General features: G+C 42.6%; 1 protein-coding gene across 1 annotated transcript in view; it reads right to left on the bottom strand.

Moving 5' to 3' along the window:
• Window positions 1-1,347: 1,347 nt before the first annotated feature.
• Window positions 1,348-24,219, bottom strand: part of Adam2 (ADAM metallopeptidase domain 2) — a 49,657-nt gene continuing 26,785 nt past the window's right edge. The window contains exons 12-21 of the mRNA XM_052732904.1: window positions 23,709-23,886; window positions 20,287-20,385; window positions 18,403-18,598; window positions 16,082-16,187; window positions 13,308-13,491; window positions 9,175-9,252; window positions 8,805-8,934; window positions 3,603-3,762; window positions 2,354-2,417; window positions 1,348-1,553 (exon numbers count right to left, since the gene is read on the bottom strand). Of these exons, the coding sequence (XP_052588864.1) occupies window positions 2,384-2,417; window positions 3,603-3,762; window positions 8,805-8,934; window positions 9,175-9,252; window positions 13,308-13,491; window positions 16,082-16,187; window positions 18,403-18,598; window positions 20,287-20,385; window positions 23,709-23,886 (1,165 nt within the window). The 3' untranslated portion in view covers window positions 1,348-1,553; window positions 2,354-2,383. The remainder of the gene's footprint in view (window positions 1,554-2,353; window positions 2,418-3,602; window positions 3,763-8,804; window positions 8,935-9,174; window positions 9,253-13,307; window positions 13,492-16,081; window positions 16,188-18,402; window positions 18,599-20,286; window positions 20,386-23,708; window positions 23,887-24,219) is intronic.

Here is a 24,219-nt window from a genome sequence, read left to right as displayed (position 1 = left end):
CCCAGCACTCAGGAGTCAGACTAGCTAAACTGACTGGCTCAGGGTTCGTTCGGTGAGAGACCCTGCTCAGCAATAAAGCAGAAAGTGATCAAGGAAGACACCCACCCAGGTCAATCTCTAGCTTCCATACATATGTGCATATGTGCATATATGTGCACCTGAACACACGTGTCCATGCAGGTGAACATACATACATATATGGGTATATATTACACACTTATATGTGTGCAAAATAGTAAACTTTAAAATTTTTCTTTTAGCATCTTCAAATAGTTTAGATACTGTCTAAGTTCAAGACCTAACTACATCACACATTTTGAATAATATTTAAAAAGGCACAGTTCAAAATGCATTTAAAGTCCCATTAAATAAATGTTCTTCTTAATTCATATATTTATGAGTGTATTGCTTTCTCAAACACTTAGGGGAGTTAAGCATTTTATCAGATATTTACCTTATATTTATCTTTTTTCCTTTCTTTTCTTTTCTTTTTTGTTGGGCCCAGGGTAGCCTTGAACTCACCAAAATAATGACTGTGAGCTTCTACCTCCTGCCTCTGCCTCCCCGGTGCTTGGACCATGGGCATGTGCAACTCTGTTCAGTCATTTCTGTGCTGGGATTGAGTCACAAAGGCATGCTAGATCAGCTCTTACCAGCTGATGGGCATCCCCGGGAACTTATCTTAAGTTTCGTTAAAAAGCATGATCTGGAATATTCCACATGATAGAGCAAACTTACTTCTTTGTAATACATACAATACATACATACATACATACACAGTAGAGATTTTCCTGTCGTCAGAGTCCCATAGGTCAAGTAGACTACTTTTGTTAATTACATTATTTGAATGTCTTACTAAATTGGAAGGTGCATTAAAACTCATAGGGGCTGAGTGGCATAGAATTGTCTGGCTTGTGTGATGCCTTGGGCTCCGTTCCTAGGATTGCAGAAAGAGTTGAAAATACACTTTCTATTATTGTATTTTCCTCTTAAACTGACCTTTGAACTCTGGTGCTTTTGTTCTTTGTCTCCACAAAGGCTCCCAGAGTTCAAGTCCACCGTCCTCCCTTGTGTAGGCTCCTGCTGGTGTGTGTTTGTCTCTCCCTTTGAACTGCACATACTTCAGCACGTGTCTTTTACAAACACCATGTTAGAGTGTCTTCTGAATCTTAGGTTATGAACCATCGACCACACCACAACAGCATGACCGCTGTGCTCTGAACTCAGATGGTAGGCACACTGAGTCAGGGTACCACATTTATTTTATTATAACCTCCCCTGTAACATGCCTACTAGATAATACGACTTATGCCTACCGGCTACCAGAAATAGGCTAAAATATCAAAGTAGAATACACAATTCATAATCATATATTTCTTACAAGTAAATCATTTATGAAATTATATCCACATATATGTATCATACATGTGTATGGAGAGATATGATTTCTAGCCAGATGGAAACCACAATATGCAGGCTTGACTTCCAGGCAATTAGACAATGCACATTTTTTTCTTTTCCACTTTTTTTTCTGTCCACTGAAGAGAATTACTCTGAAAGAACACATAAAGGAGAAGAGTCACCCATAGAGCTAAGCAGATTAAACCATGTTGGGTGCAACAAAGGCCCTCGTTGGGCCTCATGATGATGGAGGCCCCAAGCCTCTTTAACTCAGACCAACATTTGAACTCAAGAATTCTAAAGGATGTAAACAATGATTTTTTTTTTTGAGACAGAGTCTAATGTAGCCTAGGCTGGCTTTGAACTCTATGTAGCAGAGAATGAACTCCAACTCTTGATCCTCCTGCCTGCACCACCCAAAAGCTGGGATTACAGGCTGACACCACCAGGCCTGGCTCTTGTGAGAAATTGTGTGCATATGTGTGCTTGTGTACTCGTGCGTGCATGCATGTGCGTGTGCATGTGTGTGTATGTATGTACCCATGCACAGATGTGCACAGGCATGAGGAGCCCAGAGATCACCCTTGGCTGTTGTCTCCCAGGTGCTGTCCACCTTGTCAGCTAGACTGGCCTGGCCACAAGCCTCGGCTCATCCGTCTGCCTGTCTCTGTCACTCTGGTACTGGAATTACAAGCCCTGCTATCACCTCCAGCTTTCAGTTTGGGTCCTGCTGACAGAACTCAGGACTTTATGCCTTCAAGACTGAGTTATTTTTTTTCAGTGATAAATTGTGATATCATGTATAACATTCTCATGTTATTGATACAATTTATAACACTGCAAAGTAGTCAGTAGTTGTTTGTGTTCTACAGAACTATATGACTACCACCCTTTATGTCTCATACATTTCTCTTCCTCCTTCCCTCTTTCCGTTGGAATGTTGAAGACTTACCTTGACATTGTACAAATCTTTGCTGTCAGATTAGTCTCTGGATTCAGTTTCACTTTCAAATTGCCTATATGGTTAGAGACAGAGACAATCCCTTAGAGACAGTGATGCAGCATTTCCAGACTGAGCCTAGTCTCACATTCTTAACATTTCTAAATGGCTAAATTGCCTGTAAACCTTTGTGGCCATTCACCTTGACCTTTATTCATGGCTGTTTAATTTACTGCTTTATTGCCCCACCCCCTTGGCCTGTTTGGTTTTTTATTGTCAACTTGGTACAACCTAGAGTCACATAGAAAGAGGGAATCCCACCAGATTGGTCTATAGCCATCCCCGTGAGAGTATGTTGATGTGGGAGGGCCCAGGTCACTGCGGGCAGCACCATCTCTAGGCAGGTGAGCTTGGGCTGTGTGAGAAAGCCAGCTAAGCGTGGACTAGAGAGTGAGCCAGTCTCCGTCCCACAGAGTGGAGTGTCAGGTGCATGCTGCCTGCCCAGTTTTCATGTGGGTGCTGGGGGCTGAACTCCAGCTTGTGTGGACGCACCTAATCCACTGAGCTATCTCCCCAGCCATACCACCCTCCTGTGTTTTCGTTCTGAGACAGGGTCTCACTATGCCGTTCAGGGCTGGGCTGGAACTTGCTATGTAGACCAGGCTGGCCTTGAACTCCTGATCTTCTTGCTACCAGCCTGGTGTCATGTCTTTTAGTCATATTAGTCTAGGTAATTTGTTATCTTTCACCTTTGGCTGCTTAGTTCTTCATTTATGTAAAAAAAAAAAAAAAAAAGCTAAAACGGAATAAAAGGAAAAACTACTTCCCTGAAATTTTTTGTCATTTTTTTCAAAATAACATATAAAAACTCTTTACAATGGAGAAACGTAAAAATTAAGCAACATTTTATATATATTTAATAATTAATATTAGTAAGTGGGATATAGTAATTTTCATTCGCTTTCAACCCTAAAGAGGCCCAAGGTTGTTTTTTTTTTTTTTTTTTTCCTCAGTAGCACAAAAAGCAACAGATATTGCTGTGGCACTTTCATACCCACTAAATTTTTAAAGGACTAAAAACCGAGTTTGAAAAAAAACCTGATTATTCATTCTATTAATCATTAATGTACTAAGTACTCAATTGCCACACAAAGAACAAATATTAAATCTGGGTTACTAGCTACATCTGCCTCGATGCCGTTAATAATCCATGACACCAACTAATTATGAAGGTAAGGAGACAGATGCGAAATCCACACACTCATCACTTGAGTAGTCCTCGGTCCTCCATCTTTTCCTCTTGGTACAGGCTTTTACCACTATGGCGATCAGGATACAGATCACAATGTAGGCAGGGATGATCAAGAAGAACGGCCACCGTATAGGCTTGTGGATGTAAGGGCTTACAATACGGAACCGTACTAGCAAAGAAAAGTACCAGGGGTTAGAAGGCAACAGCTAGGGCTACAGCAACAAGATTGCTGTGTGCTGCTGTGACCATTACAACAAATGCATTACACTACTTAAAAGACTTTAACTTTATAGTTACAATTTCATATACAAACTTTATAGTTACATATGATTAATTGTATATAATGTAGATCACATAATGGCATCAGAGCGCCCACCTTTAAGCTTCTCCAAATCCTTGTGAGAAAGTCCTGCCCCTTGTTTTTCTTCTTGTATGTATCTTTCTAAAGGATTTTAAAAAAAAATTTCATGTCCATGAGTGTGTTTATCTGTATGTATGTTTGTGCACCATGTGTGTGACTGGTGGCTGAGGAGGCCAGAAGAGGGTGTTGGATCTTCTGGAACTGGAATTTACAGATGGTTGTGAGCCACCATGCGGTTACTGGGAACCGAACTTGGGTCCTCTGAAGGAGCAACAGTGCCGTTAACTAACAGCTGGGCCATCTCTCCAGCCCATGCTCTTTGTTTTGCCTTGGGGACTTTTCTATTCCAGGTAGTCTCTGTCTGGTCATACAGACAGAAGGAATTGAAGTCTGATCCTTGTTACCAGTGAGGACTTCTCAAACTCTTATTCTGGTAAAAAAAAAAAAAAAAGCTGTACATAATATTTTAGGTCTAAATTATGTTTTTTTTTTTTAAAAATCAACATGTTTTCATGCCTCTCTTACAAGTTGTTTTTTCAAAGAGTCCTTACAGAATATTTATAGTTTTAGATTTCATATTTAGATCAATGGTCTTCTTTATACAGCATCAATATTGGTTGGCTCACAACAGCCAGGGGATCCAACACTCTGGTCTCTGAAGGCACGTGTACTCACATGCATATACCCCCTGCCCCAACATACACACATACACAGAATTAAAAAAAATAATAAGAGCAAGTTGTTTAGAAAAAAATATATACTGGGCATGGTGCTGCATGCCTTAATTGCAACACTTGGTAAGCAGAGTCAGGAGGATCCCCTGGAGTTTGAGGCCAACCTGGCACATTGTAAGTTCCAGGCCAGCCAGAGGCTACATAGTGAGACCTTTGAGAAGTGACTTTTTTTTTCTACAAATCTGTTAAGATTTTCTCTGTGATTAATTGTATCACACACATAAAAGCAACATTACGTCATCTTTTCTAGTCCTTTGTTCCTATCTTGTTCTTTCCTTAGTTTAAGGCCTAGGACATAGGAAACATACTGAATACATACAGTGAGATCAGACTTCACTGTTTTGTTCCTAATTTTATGGGAAAACAAATATTGCTGATCATACAATGTGTCGTTTTCAATTTTTTGATATCCTTTATCAAACTGATGAGATCATCCTCTTTAGTCTATTCACTGCTTTGTGGCAGGTGAGGAATCTCAATCTCAGTCTCTCTCCCTCTCTCTTCTCTGTCTCTGTCTCTCTGTCTCTGTCTCTCTGTCTCTTTCTCTCTTTGCAGCTCCGAGGATTGTACTAGTTGCTGTTTTAAGAACACCTCATGGACCGACCGATGGCGGAGGACATCTGTGATCCAGCAGTAGGAGGCAGAGAAAACTAGGAGTCCAAACAAGCCACACACTCTTCCAACGGCACAGACAGACATCTTCCAGTTCCTTTTCCCCTTTCTGGGTCTGGGCACAGAAGGTGAGGTCATTCCTTTTCTGATGACTGGGTGCAAGGCAGAGAACCTGGCTTCCCTGTCCTGTTCTCAGGGACCCCCTTGTCCCACCTTAGCTTCTTCTCAGGGTCTGGGGTCTCCTTCTTGCTTGCTGTCTCCTCAAAACCTGTGCAATGACACCAGCAGTCTGCACCACCAGAGTCAAGGATCTTGACTCCTCTATATTTCTGGTCTGGCTCCTGGTCCACAAGTGACTCTGGGCACCTGAACTTGGGCAGTCAGGGGCAACTGCCCTTGAGGAAGCAAATCCCTGAGGTCTTTATTGGTGGTCCAGCACTCTACACATTGAGCTGGGGTGGTAACTTTCTTTTAAGAGTCCTCATTGCTGATAGGGTCCTTAGTTTGAGAGGCTGGGGTCTCTCAAAGGGCCATAGCCAAGCTGGTCTGGTACCCACTGATAGAGTCCATAACAAGTTGTTGAAAGGACAACATGATTAAAAATGACGAAGGATTGTGGGATCCTGTGCTCTCTTGTGCCTCATGCAAAAGGCTGGCACCTGCTGCCGGGAGGCCATCATGGGTGCAGTGACTCCGCTGAATTCTCCAAGTTAGGTCGGTGTTGTTAGAGGAAGAAGCCTTCTTCACATGTTCCCAGTCAGTCATGGAAGTCACAGAATTGGTATTAAAAGACAGCATGGCATGATAACTCTGGTTACATAATTGGCTTTATTGAGGGACAATTTGGTTTTAAAGGTATGTGATTACATTATAGTGTTTCCTTCACAGCACCTTTATATGGCCTGTGTATGGTGCTCTGTCCTTCTAAAAGTGGCTTTGAACACTTTCAGAAACTTCTTCAAGTCAGTTGGTCTTTATATAGCTCCATCAAAACATCAGGACAAAAGCCTCACTTTCGAGTTTGAGTCATTCTAGAAAGTACGGTATCTTAGAGTTTTTATTGCTGTGGAGAGTCACCGTGACCACAGCAACTCTTATAAAGGAAAGCATTTAATTGGGGCTGGCTTACAGTTCAGAGATTCAGTTCATTATTGTCACGGCTTGAAGCATGGCAGCGTGCAGGCAGACATGGTGCTGGAGAAAGAGCTGAGAGGTCTACATCTTGATCTGAAGGCAGGAGGAGACTGACTTGAGCTTCTGAGATCCCAAATCACGCCTCCACAGTGACACACTTCCTCCAGTAAGGCCACACCTCCTATTAGTGCCACTCCCTATAGGCCAAGCATTCAAACACAGGAGTCTGTGAGGGCCATTCTTATACAAACGACCACACATGGGCAGCCACACTTCTCCATCTGAGACCTCACAGTGACACATGGTTGTCTGTTGGACCTGCTCTAAACAAACTGAAAAACAATATGGGAAAGCTGAAATACAGTCCTGTTGTACAACTTCATGAGCATGAAGTTTATTGGAAAAGAAACCATGCTTTTCCAGGAAAGGCTGGTCATTTGGAACAGTGAGAAAGCCATGCCTTACTCAAACTTAAATCTTTCTGGTTTACTTTAAAGAGTGTCTCAAGACAAAATAGCAACAATAACAACAAAATCCTCAGGAGTAAGTGTCAAATACCTTGCAATGTGTAGATGTAACAGTCTTATTAAATAAGAAACACAGAGCCAAATGTAGAGTTAAAAGCCCAAGAGGTCAGAGCAGTAGCTAAGAGCTGATACTAAAAACCCTTTCTTACCCTTCACTGCTGCTGCTGTCCTTCCCCTGAGAAAGAGACCTACTTCCTGTGTATGTCTTTTTATTGACTTTCTGTTCTGCCTTCTTATTGGTTGTAAACCCAACCACATGACCTCCTCATCACTGCCTATCTATACAGACCTCTAGGTCTCAATGGTTGGTATTGAGATTAAAGGCGTGTGTCTCCATGCTGGCTGTATCCTTGAACACACAGAGATCTGCCTGTCATGTGATTGGGATTAAAGGCATGTGTGCTACCACTGCCAGACTTCTGCTATGGCTTGCTATTAGCTCTGACCCCCAGGTAACTTTATTTATTAACATATAAATAAAATCACATTTCAGTACAAATAAAATATCACCATAGCAATGAATGCCATTTTGTCTGGTGTGTTTTGTTGCTATAGTGAATTGACTGTCAATCTTATAGCAGACACCCATTGGTATGGATTTTTACCTTCATAGTGGTACTTGGGATTGAACTTAGGGTCTTATTACGTGCTGTCTAAACTATCTACCACTAAACTATATCCCTAACCCTGATCTGGAATTTTAACTTTTTCCTTTCTTTTCTTTTTTTTGGTTTTTTGAAATAGGGTTTCTCTGTGTAACAGTCCTGGCTGTCCCAGAGCTCACTACGTAGAACAGGCTGGCCTCGAACTCACTGAGATCCACCTGCCTCTGCCTCTCAAGTGCCTGGATTAAAGGCGTGCGCCACTACTGTCTTTTGAATACAGATAACTATACACTATGAACTAGCTTCTGGTTAAAGATTTTTATATGTGCATTTATAACAGATGATCTTCGGTGATTTTGTTGTTGTTGCTAGTTTGTACACATGAATTTGTTAGCAGGGTTATGTTTTCCTCAGATGATAAAGCAGTTGACAGGGCTTCCCTCCTACTGTTCGAAGTGTTATTTCTTCCTTGTAAAAATGTGTCTCAATTTACCCTGGAAAGCATCTGAATGTACATTTTGTTTTCCTGCTTTTTCTTTGTTGTTGTTGTTGTTGTTGTTTTGTTTTTGTAATGGGTTTCTTAGCCATAACCACAAAATTCCAGAGAGCTTTTGACTCTGGTTTCTTGGTACTGCCCTTTGGTTGACAATTCCTGGTCGCGCCTGGGTGGCTTTGTCAGCCTGTTTCTTGTTGGTAGTAGACAGGAGCCAAAAAGATATGTACTTCTTCTGACCACATCCAGTTCACAAGACAGGATTCTTTCAATGTGAGTTTCTGAGTGTTAGATTAAAAAAAAAAATACACTAAGACCACACCCATGGGTCTTTTTGGCAGACTTTTCTGTTTTGGACCTTGTCATGGCTACTGTAAACTGACCTACTTAACATTCCTAGTAACCTTCTCAGGTGTGTGTGTGTTTGTGTGTGTGTGTGTGTGTGTGTGTGTGTGTGTGTGTGTGTGTGTGTGTGTTCCAGAGGTGGATGGAACTGAGTGTCTTCCTCAGTTTCTCAATACCTTATCTTCCGTGTCTCTCATTCGCCTGAAGGTTACCAATTAATCTAGAGTGGCTCCTGTCTCTGCCTCCCAAGTGGCAGAATTCCAAGTTTGTACCACCACACCCAGCATTTCTATGTGAGTTCTGGGACCCAACTCCAGTCCTCGTGTTTGTGAGGCAAGCGCTTTACCTTCTCCATCCCACAGTGCTTTAATTATGTTTTCTACTTGTTAGGAAGACTCACCAGGGATCGGCTCGGCTCGTTGCTGATTGCCACTATCAATGCTCCCACCAGGCCATTGATCCTGTGTATTTATACAATCTGGAGGTAAGTATGTGGGGTCACAGTGGCAATTCTTCTTGTTATTACATACCTGAAAACAGCATAAAGTCACAGGCTAAGACAGCCAGCCAGGTTCGTTTACACCAGGAAATCTGCAAACTAATGTTTATGTAAGATGCTGTCCATTTTCCCGTGTGGCTTATTATTTGGGAAGGAGGGAAGCAGGCAGGGGATGGGGGGGGGGGAGAGTTAAGAGTGAGGAGAGGGACTCAGCCCCTGCTTTCCTGAGCAGTTTCAATGGCTCCCTTCCTCACTTTCGTCTGCTACTTACACCATGATGGTTGCACTGTGCTGGTGTACAATCGTATTGCAAGATGGTGTCTTCTACACATTCTTTATTCAGGCAAACCTGGAATGGACAAGGTAACTGATACGCCAGCTAGATTCACGACTTAATTAAAAGCATTCCATGCTCTCTTAAGATAAAAACCACCTTGAAATACCATCTTATCCCAGTTAAACTGGCTATTGACAAAACGACAGAAAACCAAAAACGACATCCCCAAAACACACACTAGCAAGGGTGTGACAAAGACGGGGATGCTGTGGGATATTCTGTATGGCAAATGTGTTGCTGATTAGTCAATAAATAAAACACTGATTGGCCATTGACTAGGCAGGAAGTGTAGGCGGGACAAGGAGGAGAATAAAGCTGGGAAGTGGAAGGCTGAGTCAGAGAGACACTGCCAGCCGCCATGATGACAAACAGCATGTGAAGATGCCGGTAAGCCACGAGCCACGTGGTAAGGTATAGATTAATGGAAATGGATTAATTTAAGCTGTAAGAACAGTTAGCAAGAAGCCTGCCACGGCCATACAGTTTGTAACCAATATAAGTCTCTGTGTTTACTTGGTCGGGTCTGAGAGGCTGTGGGACTGGCAGATGAGAGAGATTTGTCCTGACTGTGGGCCAGGCAGAAAAACTCTAGCTACAGGGGGACCTTCAGCACCGCTGATGGAAATGTAAATTAGTATAGTTCTTATGCAAAGTGTATGGAAAGCCCTCAAAATAAATCGATAAGAAAAAGATTTATAGCTATTCTGGGCTCCAATAGTCCCACAGGTGGGTACACATCCAAAGAAAATAAAGTCAGGCTGTTGAAGAGACACCTGCACTGTCTTGTCCTGTTTATTGCATCATTATTCATAATGGCCAAGCGATATCGCTGGTTTACTGCCACCAATAGATAGGTGGATAAAATGTGGTATATATGCTGCATAAGAAAAATGTATCAATGTAATTATTACAAATTATTAAAAATCAACCAATTATAAATTATCGCAAATAATATATAAAAATGCATATTGAAATGATTATTTGGCCACAAAAAAAAAGAATGCAACCTTGCCAACACGGAACATGGAAGAGCTTATAGGGTATTTTGTGAGGTCATCATTACGTGAATCCAAACAGAATTAGAGAGTTCTGGGGTTCTGAGGGACTGGATGCAGTATGGGTGGGGGCAAGGCAGCTGAAGAAAGGTTTACTAACAGGTAAAACGTTACAGTTAGAAAGGGGGAGCAAAGCCAGAATGGTGGCGCACGCCTTTAATCCCAGCACTCAGGAGGCAGAGACAGGTGGATCTTAGTGAGTTCGAGTCCAGCCTGGTCTACAGAGTGAGCTGTTACACAGAGAGACCCTGTCTCAAAAAACCAAAAAAAAAAAAAGGAAAGGGAATAAGTTCTGGTACTGTACTGCAGAACAGAATGGTGACTAGTGAGCTATGTATGACATGTTACAGATGTCAAATAAAAAGTGCTAAATACACCAGGCGGTGGTGGAGCACGCCTTTAATCCCAGCACTCGGGAGGCAGAGGCAGGCAGATCTCTGTGAGTTTAAGGCCAGCCTGCTCTCCAAAGTGAGTTCCAGGAAAGGCGCAAAGCTACACAGAGAAACCCTGTCTCAAAAAAAACCAAAATAAATAAATAAATAAATAAATAAATAAATAAAGTGATAAATACTTGAAAGATAGATATGCTGACTGCTCTGATGCGATCACTGCAGAAGTATTTACATGTTTCAAAAATATCACATTGTGCCTATAATATACATAATTGTTATGTAAGAATGAGATAAAACGACTAACAGAAGCGTTCTCAATACTGAGCCAGTCTTCAAACACCAGAAGAGGCAGGAGATTTTCCAGACACCTCATTTGCAACAACAACAACAAAAGTCATAAGGAACGGGCAAACACGGCCCCGTCACTGGAAGGACACCAATTTAGCGTCACACGGATATAGTTAACATTCTCAAAAACCCCTAGGGGAAATACAGATGACAGACTAGAGTAAAGCGGGGCAGTAACGTGAGAACAAAAGACTATGAACAAAGGTCAAATTGTAAAGGGCACCACACAGAACTTCTAGAGAACAGACTAAGGGATGGAAAACTTCACTGCATGGGCTGAGCAGCAGATGTCGGGACGTGGATGAACCTGCAGACACGGGGTTTGAGGCTAAAGAGTCTAAGGAATAGAGAAAAACAAACCAGGAAAGTGAACAAAGTCTAAGGGACCGGAAGGAGTGCCAGCTCACGATGGCACTCCTTCCGGTCCCTTAGACTTCGTTCTCACACTGTAGCCCAGTGTCTGGGCTGTGATTTTGCAGCATTATTTTTTCATTCATTTTGTCATCCTTGCCACTAAATGAGGGACTGTGACCTGCTGACGGTTAACATAATCTCAGTCAGAGAAAAGCCTGTTTTGACATTTTAGTCTCCCATTTCCTCAGACACTGACATAAAAAATTATGACCCAAACCTCCTGACCTCAGATCCCAACTGGACAGTCCACCTGCAGAGCTCACGATCAGGACAACAGCAGCCACACAACAGCCTGTTTGCACAGGCGAACTGAGCTCCTGCCACATCACTGCTGCTGGATTTGTTTCTCTTGTGTTTTCTTTGGAATTAATGGGATACATATGGTGCACAACATACTATTTTGATATACAGACAGAACTGGAAATATTTCATTTGGAAAACAAAATTGTGGGGCTGTCTATGTCTGTGTCTATCTTCATTCTACCCATAAAATGGGATATTGCTCAGTCAGGCAATTCTGACTTTGATAATACGGATGCATCACAACGTTAAGTGACATCACACAGACACAGAAGGGCATATACTTCATGACCTTACTTATGTGTGGAAACTAGGAGGGCTGTAGAAGCTGACAGGAGGCCAGTGGTGATGAGAAGAAGATGCAGAGAAGTCATGTAAGCTTGCAGATGTGAAGGATGATGGAGGATGAGTAAATCTATGGATATAATGAACAACCAGGGTGCTGCAGTTGATAATGTATGCCTAAGGCATGATGAGAGAACCAGCCTGAGATCTTTTTATCGTATGCACAGGGTAATGTACATGAGAATGGAAATCCTAAGCGTGTGTTAGATACGTGATATTCTAGTTTCATTTCTGTTGTGATAAAATGCCCTGACCAAAAGCAACTTAGGAACAGAAAGAATTTACCAGGCTTAAGATCTCTTGTTACAATCCATCCCTGAGGGCAGGAGCTCAGGTAGCTAGCCACATCCCACCCATAATCAAGAACAGGGAGAAATGAATGCATGCAGGCCTACTTGCTTAATAGCTTCTCTACTCTCAGCCAGATAGAGTTCTCTTCTCTTACACTGCTCAGGATCCCCTGCCTAGGGAATGATGCTGCCCACAGAGGGCTGTGCCTTCCTATATTGATTAACAATCAAAACAATCCCCCACAGACATTCTTGGACTGACAGGGTCTAGATAATTCCTCAGTTGAGACTCTATTCCCAGGTAGCAAGTTGACAGTTAAAACTATCACATGCTAATTAAATTTGCCTGTTTTTTTGGTTTTATTCTGTGAAATCTTTATTTTCACCATTATTTAAGGATAATTATACCCAAAGATAATTCACCACATCAGAGGTGCTCTCTTTCTGTAACATTCTGAAAATGTAACAAAACGCAGTGGGTGAACCACCTGATGGTCTCTTCTGGGAATCTGTGTGACTTCCACAAAAGTATAAAGCAGCCAATGAGACTCCATAGCAGCAGCTGCTGGGCAGGATTGATGGCTTTTTTTTTTTCTATTTTATTCTTTGAGTTTTGTCCTTATTTCCCAAACTTCATTGTATACTGCATACTTACATTTTGAGAGAACACATTACCAGGCATACATATCAATAAGGACACACTACACAACACTGAGGAGTTCCTGAGGAAAGATCATACAACAGTGGGGGTGCTGGGGAGAGGAGATCATCCCACACCACCCTGGGAATGCTGGGGAGAGGAGATCAGACCACACAGCAGTGGAGTTGCTGGGGAGAGGAGATCATCCCACACCACCCTGGGAATGCTGGGGAGAGGAGATCAGACCACACAGCAGTGGAGTTGCTGGGGAGAGGTCACCTACCTTGTTGAAGCCGCAGACAGTTCCGTCTTTCACCCACATATTATGGCTCTCTTTATGATCAGGGGCATATTCCAGGGAAACGCAGATTTGCCCACTTATATTGGCATAAATTATAGTGGCAGATCTTATTCTAACTAAATTGTCACTTCTGTATTTACATATTAATTTCCCACACTTCCGGTCACTATAATTTACAGATAAATGAAAGCCATTATTTTAATAGAGAAATATTTTAGTATCATTTCAGATATAAATAGATTTAAATTAAACATTGGAGTTGGCAATTAATTTTGAATAATACACACAGAGTCTTTCCTGAATTATTAACAATAATGAACAAATTAATTATGAACTCTTCAGTTAGCTAGATTACCATTTGTGATTTCTTCACCTGTATTTGGTCCTTAAACCCAGTCAAATCCAAGCTTATTCTAACTTTTAAAAATGAGCGATTGGGCTGCTCACCAGTCTGATTGGATTTCCTATTTCGGTTTAACAACTGATAAGATACTGAAATCCACATCCAAAAAGCATCGTCCGTCATGCATATTATTTCAATAAAATAATAAAAGCATATAATACCCTAATGGCAGTGCAGAAAAACACAGGGAAAAGCACAAACACAACGAAACAATACAAGACACTAGGGGTTGGGAATTTAGCTCAGTGGTAGAGCGCTTGCCTAGCAAGATTCAGTCCTCAGCTCCTCCCACGCCCCCCCCCCAATAAATAAATAAAGAGACATTAGGTACAGAAGAACAATAATAAAAATGAGGATTGTTGGTCAGACAAGTAAGAATGTAAACAGAAAACTATGGAATGGTCTGGTCAACAAGGGAAAGGAAACATGCCATCTTCCTGCTCCACACATACAGAGAATACCTGTCAGTGAGGGAAGTCATCTCCTATGTAAGTGGCTTTCAAATCAACTTCCTGCCAAGATGGTCTTGGAAGATACTCTCCCTCCACTCTCCAGTCAGCTAGATTGTCATGAAAAGCTCCTTTTCTATCATCTCTTTGCCTCTGGACTAACTGACTTCCATGTATGACAAGACCAAGGCTTTGCACAATAGACAGACAGATGCACACTTATTTACAAGAAGAAAGCAGACTTAGGAAAGGAAGTGAGAAGCTACATCTGTTAGGCACACTGCTGTTCCCTCTTTAGCTAAGTGTTACTCTTCTAGCCTGCAAGGGCTGGCCATGAAAACCAGTAGCCCTGATGCTGGAGGAGCCTTTCTTGCTTTGATGCACACTATAGAAATCCCTCGGCTGGCACCACTTTGAGACCAGCAATCTCAGTGAGGCAGAGGACACTAATAACTGAGGGGAGTCACCCAAACGATCCAGGCTGAGTTCTTCAGGAAGAAGCACAACTATGATAAAAAGCACAGGGAGACATGGGTCTACAGAGCAAATCTGTAACTACAAAAGATGGAGACAAGACTGGCACCTCCAGCAAATCATATGTGCACACAGCATGCACACACACACATGTACACACACACACACACACACACACACACACACACACACACACACACACACACAGCATGCATACTGTCTAAGCCACACATTCAGTAATCACTCCATCATCCAGCTAGTGTGACAGACCATTGCTTCTCTGTCAATCACAGCCTTAGCCTTAACCTTTTAATGTTCCCTCTTCACATATAGGATTTATTAAAACACACAGACACGGAATTACCCCCACTTCATGCAAACATTCTTTTTTTTTTTTTTTTCAGCGAAGATCTTTTCATGACAGTCTTTCAAACAAAACAAAACGCCCACAAGCCCAAATCCTTGGGAAGTCTCCAGGGTGCCAAAACTCAGGTGCTTGCAGGCGGCCCTGAGGTACAATGTCTATAGCTTACTGCCGTGTGCCACTGTCAGTAACACTGTGTGTTAAATTCCTGGTGAGCCCCTGGTCATGGCCTTATAGTTTCTTCATTGATGTTTCCTTTCCTTGTATTTTAATTTTAACTCTATAGAGAATGTCCATTCCTGGAACCGGAGAGATGGCTCAACTGTTACGAGCACTGGCTGCTCTTCCAGAGGACCTCAGTTTGATTCCCAGCACCCAGATGGGTAACTCACAACAGTAACCCCTGTTCTAGCCTGCCCAGGCATCAGGCATGCAAGTGGCGCACAGACACATATGTAGGCAAAATATCCATACACATAAAGAAAATAAACAGGAATGTACAAAGAAGAATGTCCACTTTGTGTGTGTGTTGTATAAGTGTTTGTACATGGTGTGTATGACGGTCTAGCTGTCTGTGCACATGTGTATAGTAGACCATAGGTCAACAACAGGTGTCTTTATCTATCCCTCTCCACCTTTTTCTGTGAGACAGGGCCGCCCAATGAACCTGGAGCTCACCTAAAGAGTCCCTGAGGTCCACCTGTCACTGCTCTCCAGTACCAGAGTAACAAAAGTATGCCATGTCCATTCTTTGTAAAATTAAGGAGAGAGCATCCAAAGTTTTAAGAGTTGAATACTTATGGCTGATGAGTGGACCTTCATAGAAATAAAACACTGAGTGGCAAAAGACAGAGAACAATTCAGGCACAGGCAAATTAGTTCAACTGTGACAACAGCCCGGGTGTGTGGGGAACGGCAGGGAGCTCTTTCTGCACTCCTGACATCTGTCACTGGATTAAACATGTCAGGCATCATGGTCAGGTGTTATTTTGCTTCCATATGAAAGTAATTGGTGACATTTTCAAGGGTAAACTGGTAGGGTCTGGTCACATGTCTTAAGGCATACTTAGGTGCGCAGGCCTTGTATCCTGAAGGGCTGATACCGCAGTTCCCAGATATGTCCGTTTTGGAATTCAGCTCGTTGTAGCATTCGTTTGTGCCAAAGTCTGAGTCTGGAAGTTAAGCAAAAAAGTGTTAGCTGCACTGAATGTTCAATCCTTTGCATTAAAATAGGTCATGAATGCTTTCAAAATTCTGAAATGGTTCAGAGTATACTGCACAAAATACAAGCATCACATAAAACTGAAAATAAAGGCATATGGACAAAGGCACAAAACCATTTCAAACGTGATGCCTAATATGTAATGCTAATATCCCCATACATGTAAGCAAGAAAAGCGGTTTTTTAAACAAATAATTGACTTACTGGTGAATAAAGGTGGGCTTTTTATTTGCACAAATGTCTTCTCACCAAACCATTCACCGACTACTTTCACCTCTGATTTTTCTAGCTTCAATTCTCCTAAGACCCAAACTACCTAGACGACAGTTTCTATTTTTAACCTCCATCCACTCTACTCTTATTGAAACCTCTGACTGAGACTTCTGATGCCTGCATTGCCCGGTGGGAGGAAAGTGGCCTGTCACAACAGCAGCCTGTGCGGTTACTAGGCACTCAGTCAGGTTGCCTAGAGATGCCACTGAACCAAAGTTAATGGTTTATTCTATCTCAGAAGTCATTTGCCAAGTTTGTTGTGGGTAAGAAATGTGGATTTTGAGTTTGGTGGGGGCAGCAAATTGTTGCTTATGGACCAGAGAGCAGGCAGAATCTGAGTATTTCATAGCTGCAGGGACACTATTAGACCCTCCACACACTGTTGGCTTCTTCCCAGCTTCCTTCTTACTTCCTGAGAGTAAACCTGGGCAAGATAGGAGATGAGCGTATGGAGAGATGGCTTTGGTTGCGTCATGGCTCCACATCTGCCACATCAAAGTATGCAGCTGAAAACCCGGGACGCCCACGGGTGAGACACATGGGAACAACCTTCTCCAAATTCTAACTGAAGCCCAATGAATATCAATTATTAACAAACAGCAAAGGAATCCAGACAACGGGCCTCGCCTTTGAGGTCTAGTGGAGTACAACCGCTGGTGGCCTCTGCAGGATGCACAGTGCAGAGACAGGCCTTTTCAACAGCAGCCCTGGAGGAGGGAAGGCAGGCCAGCAACCTTTAACCAAAGCTATGTCTCTGCGACTTCACTAGGAATAACAGAACAAAGACGGCTGGCTGGCTGCCTTAACATAACAGTGCAAGTGTCTTGACATACACATGGGAAAATATCACAAAGGATGCAATCTACAAGAAAAAAAAAAGTACCAGAAATAGATGGGGAGGAGAAATAGTAAAGAATTCGGTTTGATTCCCAACACTCATGCACGTAAAATAAAAAAAATAATAAATCCCCCCAAAGCACCAAAAATAGAAATGGAAGTAATCCTAGATGAATAGATATAAGCATATATTTGAATTTTGAGGTCTGTGTGATAACTCACCACTTAGTTCATTGTTCCAAGAAACTCAGAGAACACTAAACAGAAGTTCACAGTTGGGCCATGCAAACCAGACCTGAGCTCAATCCCCAGAACCTACCTGCAGCAGGAAGAGGGGACTGGATCCTGAAAGCTGTTCTCTGAACCCCACATGACACACGCACACCTGTATGAATACACCACACCCACGTACACATACACACACGCATGCACGCACACTATGATGACAGAAAAACAAAACCAAAAAAAAAAATCAACCAACCAAACAAACAAACAAAAACTAAAGAAAGAGAAAAGCAGTGCATTGTGGGTTCTGGTTTCTCAGAAAACACGGAAACCCCATGGCTGTGGAGTCACTAGTAACTGGCAATAAAATCACTCTCCTTTCTTTACTCAGAAGATTGATTTTCACTCAGGATCCTTTCAAGTATTCTGGGTCCAGGGAGGGCATTTCTTGAATGAATTGCTCAATGCTCTTCCTTGGATTTTGAAATGTATCAACTGTCATCTATTTCTTCACTGTGTCTGGTGGTTCAGATTTGTAACCTCAGCTACTTGGGGAGCTGAGGCAGGAGAATCACAAAGTCAATGTCTTTCTGGGATGTAGAGTGAGTTCAAGGCTAGCCCAGGAAACTTAGCAAGAAACTACTTCAAAAACAATGAGCAGAAAGGTGAGTGGGGGCTGGGGATGCCAGTGGTGGAGAGCAGAGACCACATGCGGCAGGCGTGGCCCTGAATGCCATTCTCAGGACTGCAGACAAAACCACACAAACCCATCTACTTCTTTCCAGCACCCAGAAAATGCTTAAATGGAAAAGCCAAATGGTTGAAAGTACCGCTGCCAAATATATCACGGCACTGTTTTGCTCCATTCTGACACGAGCCGTTAACACAGATCCAGTGACTGTCTGCACACGGGTACCCGTTGTGAACGAAGAAGTCTTCCTCACACAGCTCGGACGTGCCGTTGCAGTACTCTGGGAGATCACACTCCCCAGTGGCAGGCCTGCACACTTGCCCTTTCGTCTTCACCTGATGGGGTGAAGTGAATCACACTCAATAAGGCAGCAGAGAAGCAGAGAGGCACTCTACAAACTGTTCCTGTGCATCGCGTCGGTCATGCGGAAATGCATGCTCTTACTGACACACCAGCACGGATAGGTAACCTCTTAAGGCTCCACCCCAGATGAAGAGCTACAGGCAATTAACAGCTGCTGGGAGACGGGGAGTCAGCCTGCTCCAGGGATGTGCCCCCTAACGGATTATCCAATGCCAAGTGGTCTGCCCTGACAATATACATACAAACAACAATAAATGAACTCAGCATGCTGCATGTATATATTTATTAATTTACATGTAAATATAGATGTAACAACAATAATTAAATAAAAGAAGCCATGAATTAGAAAGAGGGTGGGATGGTTGGGGGGGGAGTTGGAGGGAGGAGGGAGAAATGATCTAAATATATATGTATGAAATGTAAAAATAATAAAAATACACTATTAAACTAAAATATGTGCTGCTTGCAGCACATTTTAACTATAAATGACATGTAATTGGAACAATGTTTCTATTTTAGCCATTTCATACAACCCATACATTCTTGTTTTAACTTTTAAGGAATGAATGTTTGGAATATTATAGAAATTTAAAAGAAAATTAATTTTTCATGGTTGAAAGAATTTTGCTAAGAATTTTCTGACATTTCTGGTGGAAAATGTATGCAAATAGAATGGAAGATTTAAAATTATTTTCTTAAGAATGGAAATGTCTGGAGACTTCCATTGGGTCCCGCCCCTTGGAGCTCAGGGAATTCCAAAGAAGACAGAGAGGAAGGATTGTAGGAGCCAGAGGGGCTGAGGGCACCAGAAGAACACGGCCCATGGAATCAGTCGGGGCTCAATTAAGCATGGCTCCTATGGGCTCACAGAGACTGAAGCCGCAGTCACAGACGGTGTGGGTCTGCACTGGGTCCTTTGCATATACGTCATGGCTGTTAGCTTTGGTGGGAGTAGGGGTGTCTCTGACTGTTTTGCCTGCTCTTGGGACCCCTTTCTTCCCACTGGGTTGCCTTGCCCTGCGCTGATATGAGGGTTTGGGCCTGGTCTTATTGTATCTTGTTATGCCGTATTTGGTTGAGATCCCTAAAAGACCTGCTCTTTTCTGAAGGGAAATGGAAGAGGAGCAGATCTGGGGGGAGGGGAAGTGTGTGTGTGTGTGTGTGTGTGTGTGTGTGTGTGTGTGTGTGTGTGTGTGTGTGTTGGGAGAGGGGGCTGGGAGGAATGGAGGGAGGGGAAACTTCGGGCAGGGTGTATTGCATTAGGGAAGAATAAAAAAAAAAGAAATACAGTAAATTTGGAAAAAATAAGTTAATTTTGAAAGTGATAATAGGTAACACTTGTGATATAAAAACAAACCACTGACAAATGTAAAAAAAAAAGAATATAAATGTCAACACTCTTTAAAAGAAAAAGCTTGGGTCTGAAGAGATGGCTCAGTGGTTATGGTTAAGAGCACTGGCTGTTTGTTCAAGTTCAGAGCCCAGCACCCACAGGACAGCTTACAACCATCTGTTATCCAGTCTCAGGGGATTCTATACTCTTTTCTGGCCTCTGTGGGACCAGGTACGCATATGGTACTCAGACAAAACACTCATACACATAAAAATTAAGAAAAAATCTTTTTAAAAAAGTAAAAAGAAAGAAAGAAAAGGCTCTTACATGACAATTATCACAGCACGGTCCCTTAGCACAAGCTGAATTGTCTGACAGCCCACAGGTTTTAGGATTACAGCATGGTGGAGGGTTATCGTCACAGCCCTGAAAGGCAAACCACATGCCTGAAGAGTCTTCCTGAATCCATTCACACCGGACAGACATTTTAATGACAACATATTATGTAGCCTGCAGATAGATGCTTGTCTTTCACGTCGGCAAACAGCAGAAAAGAAACCAAGTCACGTCTTTCCCACCCCGCAGACATTGATCGGCTGACTAATGTTACATCCTACTTGTTTCTATTCCTAGGACAGAGCTTGCTATGTCTGATACCATAGGGTCCATCACAGTGAAATCAGTGAGATGAGCTCTGGCTCTTGTAGACAAAGGCTAAATAAATATCAGATGTAGGATAAACAGAAGCTATGGTTAGGTCTTATGTGACACGTTTGAGCCTTAATAATACATGTCTCAATAATAGATTATAGGCATTTTAAAGACTTTTTTCTTTTTTAAAAAATTCTCTCTGTGTGTCTGTGTTTCTGTATGTTTACACAAGAGTGTGCATGTGCCTGTGCATGTGACACATGAGTGTAAGTACCCACAGAGGCCAGAAGAGGGCATCAGCTCCCCTGAGCTGGAATTAGATGGTTGTGAGTCACCATGTGGGTGCTGGGAACTGAACTTAGGTGCCCCGAAGAGCAGCAAACACTCTTAATTGCTGAGCCATCTTTGTGGTCCCATCATTTTTTTTCTTTTGAGACTTAGTCTCATTAGTCCATGCTGGCCTCAAAGTCATTCAACTAAAGTTGGCCTTGAATGCCTGATATTGCTGCTTCCATCCCTGCCTCCTGGAGTACTGGGATTGTAGGCACATACCACCACATCTAGCAGTTTACTTCATTTTTAATTTTTAAAAAGGGCTGGAAGATTAGTATCTGAACATGACTAAAATTGCTTTTGTGTCACTTACTCATGGCTTCTATTTTATGCTCTATGGGTCTGTTTTAGTAGCTTTGACAATTAGTGTTAGTAAGTAAACATAAGAAAGGATAGGTCTTTTTAGACGATACACACGCACACACGCACAATACACGCACGCATAGTTTTAATCCCTAGGGATTTGAAATGGTTAAGTTGGGAAAATGTTCCTTAAGCAGACAAGAATCAGCTGTGGAGGTCAGTTGTCTGGAATGACTTCCGGCAAGACACTCATTAGGGCAAGGGAATGTTTCTGTGTCTTGCACACATTGCATCATCCCGAGGTGTGGGCCCTGTACTACACTGACATCTACGGGGAGGGAAATAAATAGCACAGTGGTTAGAACTCAATTAGATAACGTCATGAAGCTAAGACACACTGTTATCAAATTTGAGTGGGGAGTTTCAATGTATTTCCACTCGAGCCAAATGAAGCAAAAACTCAGGTATCAGGCAAGGATTTCTTAAAAACACACTCTTCTGGGGAAGAAAGTATCAGTGAGGGATTGTCTAGATCAGGTTGGCTTGTAGGGGAACGTCTTGATGACCTCGGGTGTGGGAGGACCTGTTCACTGTGGGTGGCACCATTCCCGAGGTGTGGGTCCTGTACTGTACGAGTAAGCATGTGAGCAGTTGCTCCCCACGGGTGTGACCAGCCTCTGCAGGTTCCTGCTGCCATGACTTCCCTGCAGTGATGGACTAACTCGGAAATAAACCCTTCTCTTCTAAGTTACTTTGTCAGTGTACATTATCACAGCAACAGGAGAGGAAACTGGACACATTTAAGCATCAGAAGTGCAAGTTTTCTATTGCGAGGGGCACATTCCAGTGACCTCAGCCAGTACACAGAAAATCGCCAACACTTGCTTCCAGGTTCCCCAGCAGCCGTGACAACTTATTTCCCTTTTGATTTATCTCTGTATTTTATCTCATTTACCCTCGTTCTATCTTTTTCCCTCCAACCCCACAGTTTTTTAAAAATAATTTATTTAACTTTATTTTATGTGCATTGGTGTAAAGGTGTTAGATCCCCTGGAACTGGAGTTACAGACAGTTGTGAGCTGCCATGTGGGTGCTGGGAATTGAACCCAGGTCCTTTGGAAGAGCAGCCAGTGCTCCTAAGCCCTGAGCCATCTCTCCAGCCCAACCCCACAGTTTTATATAAGAGTTATTTGGTTTGGAAAAAAACTCCCTGTGGGTTATAGGTCTATTTAAAAAAAATTGACTTAAATATTGAATTTAAGTTGGTGATTAAATATTGGTAAAAAGCCAGTAAGATTCCATGACAAAACTCCAAATGTACCTCCCATATACTTCACAGTGAAAGCTTCACGTCTGTCTTTCTGAACAGCAAATAAGTTTAAGGGAAAGGCTGGGCAAGGGCATGCCCAGGAGGAAGAGAAGGACTTCCTCTTGGGAAGTCACTCGAAGATGGGACTTAAGTCATTAATGACCTTCAAAATGGCTTGTTTGAAAAATGAGAATGGAAGGGGCGTGGAAGGAGGGATGGAGGCACAGTGGTCCAGGGATGTAACATGCCAATAAGCACGATGAATATGCTCTGGAGGTCTAATGTTCAGGAGTGTGACTGTCGTTAACAGATTGTATTGTACATTTGCAGTTTGCTAAGAGGTGGCACCCTAATTCTTACAGAAGAGACAGCAAAGAGAGATTGCGTGGCATGAATTACAGTCTTACCACTCTAGGAGGGCTTGCAGATGAAGGGTTTATTTTAGCTCACCCCTGCTCCCTTAAGTCGCTTTTCGTCAGGGCATTTTATCTTAGCAACGGAAATGAAATAAAGACAAAATCCTTGTAAGAGATACTTAATATGAATTTCAGGCACTCTTTACCTTGTACTGTGGCAAGAAAATATATTCATGCCAAGCACTCGAAAATTGCTTAGCAGTTACATCCTAATTCTTAATAGGAGATGAAGGAACGGGGAGGAAAGGGGAAGAAGGGGAGGGGAGGAGTGGGAGGAGGGGCAGGGGGGAGATAGTGAGCTCTTAAGCCAGGCAAGATGGCTCAAGCCTGCAATCCCAGCACTCAGGAAGCTGGAACAGGAGAGTTGTTTTGAGTTTGAGGCCAGCATGTGCTACACATAGATCCTGTATTAGGAAAAAAAAAAACATGCTGATGTGAGTTGACAGGCTTAGCTGTGGTGGCTTTCATATGCCATGCACATGGTAACTGTGCACTATTTCTTCAGTGTCAACTATATACCAATAAGGGTGGACTAAAAAGCAAATGTATTTGTATGGATAATCTACCAATCAGTGAACCATATACCAAGACACTGGTTCACCCTTGAGCCTGTCCGAATGTCCCTTGCCAAGGCCTTTGTAGAAGAATGACTGTGAGAAATGACGCAAACCGACAGAGGGACAACACAGATCAACACTTCTGGGGTTCTGGCCTCATCCTCCTGAAGCAGCACTAACCAGCGCTCCACAGTCACAAACTTCGTCTCCTTCCAACACTCCATTCCCACAGACTTCTGCCTTGTAAGTCGGTTGGAGCCTCAGCTGGTTCTGAAGACAATGGGACTTTTGACTTGAGATAAAATCGGAAAAATCCTCCATGCTGCAGTTACTGAAGGACTTGATGCCACTGTAATGACTGGAAAGAGCCCAAGTGTCACATGGTTGTGTTCAGAGCTCCCACAGGCCATCTACCCTCAGAATAACAGCAGTTAGTCGGGAAGAAAGTACTACATGGAGCATTCAGATCTGTGCAGAGGAAGTCAATTGTTCGAGAACTTCTGCTAAATCCTTTATTAGAAAAAGTAGCACAAAATTTTACTGGCGTTTATGTGGCAAACTTCGGGTGACGTTGGTCTCATGCTTTAGTGTCTACCTTACATATCACTTCATTTCTTAAGTTGTTGCTTCCTTTTCCTCCTAGAACTGCTGAACTTTGAAACAGCCCCACCTTAAGGACGGCCAACAGTTT

This window comes from Peromyscus californicus, unplaced genomic scaffold (genome assembly GCF_007827085.1).
Source record: "Peromyscus californicus insignis strain IS unplaced genomic scaffold, ASM782708v3 Scaffold_12__1_contigs__length_115047231, whole genome shotgun sequence".
Lineage (NCBI taxonomy): Eukaryota > Metazoa > Chordata > Mammalia > Rodentia > Cricetidae > Peromyscus > Peromyscus californicus.
The sequence above is the reverse complement of the archived record's forward strand: the minus strand, read 5'-3'. Positions and strand labels throughout refer to the sequence as shown.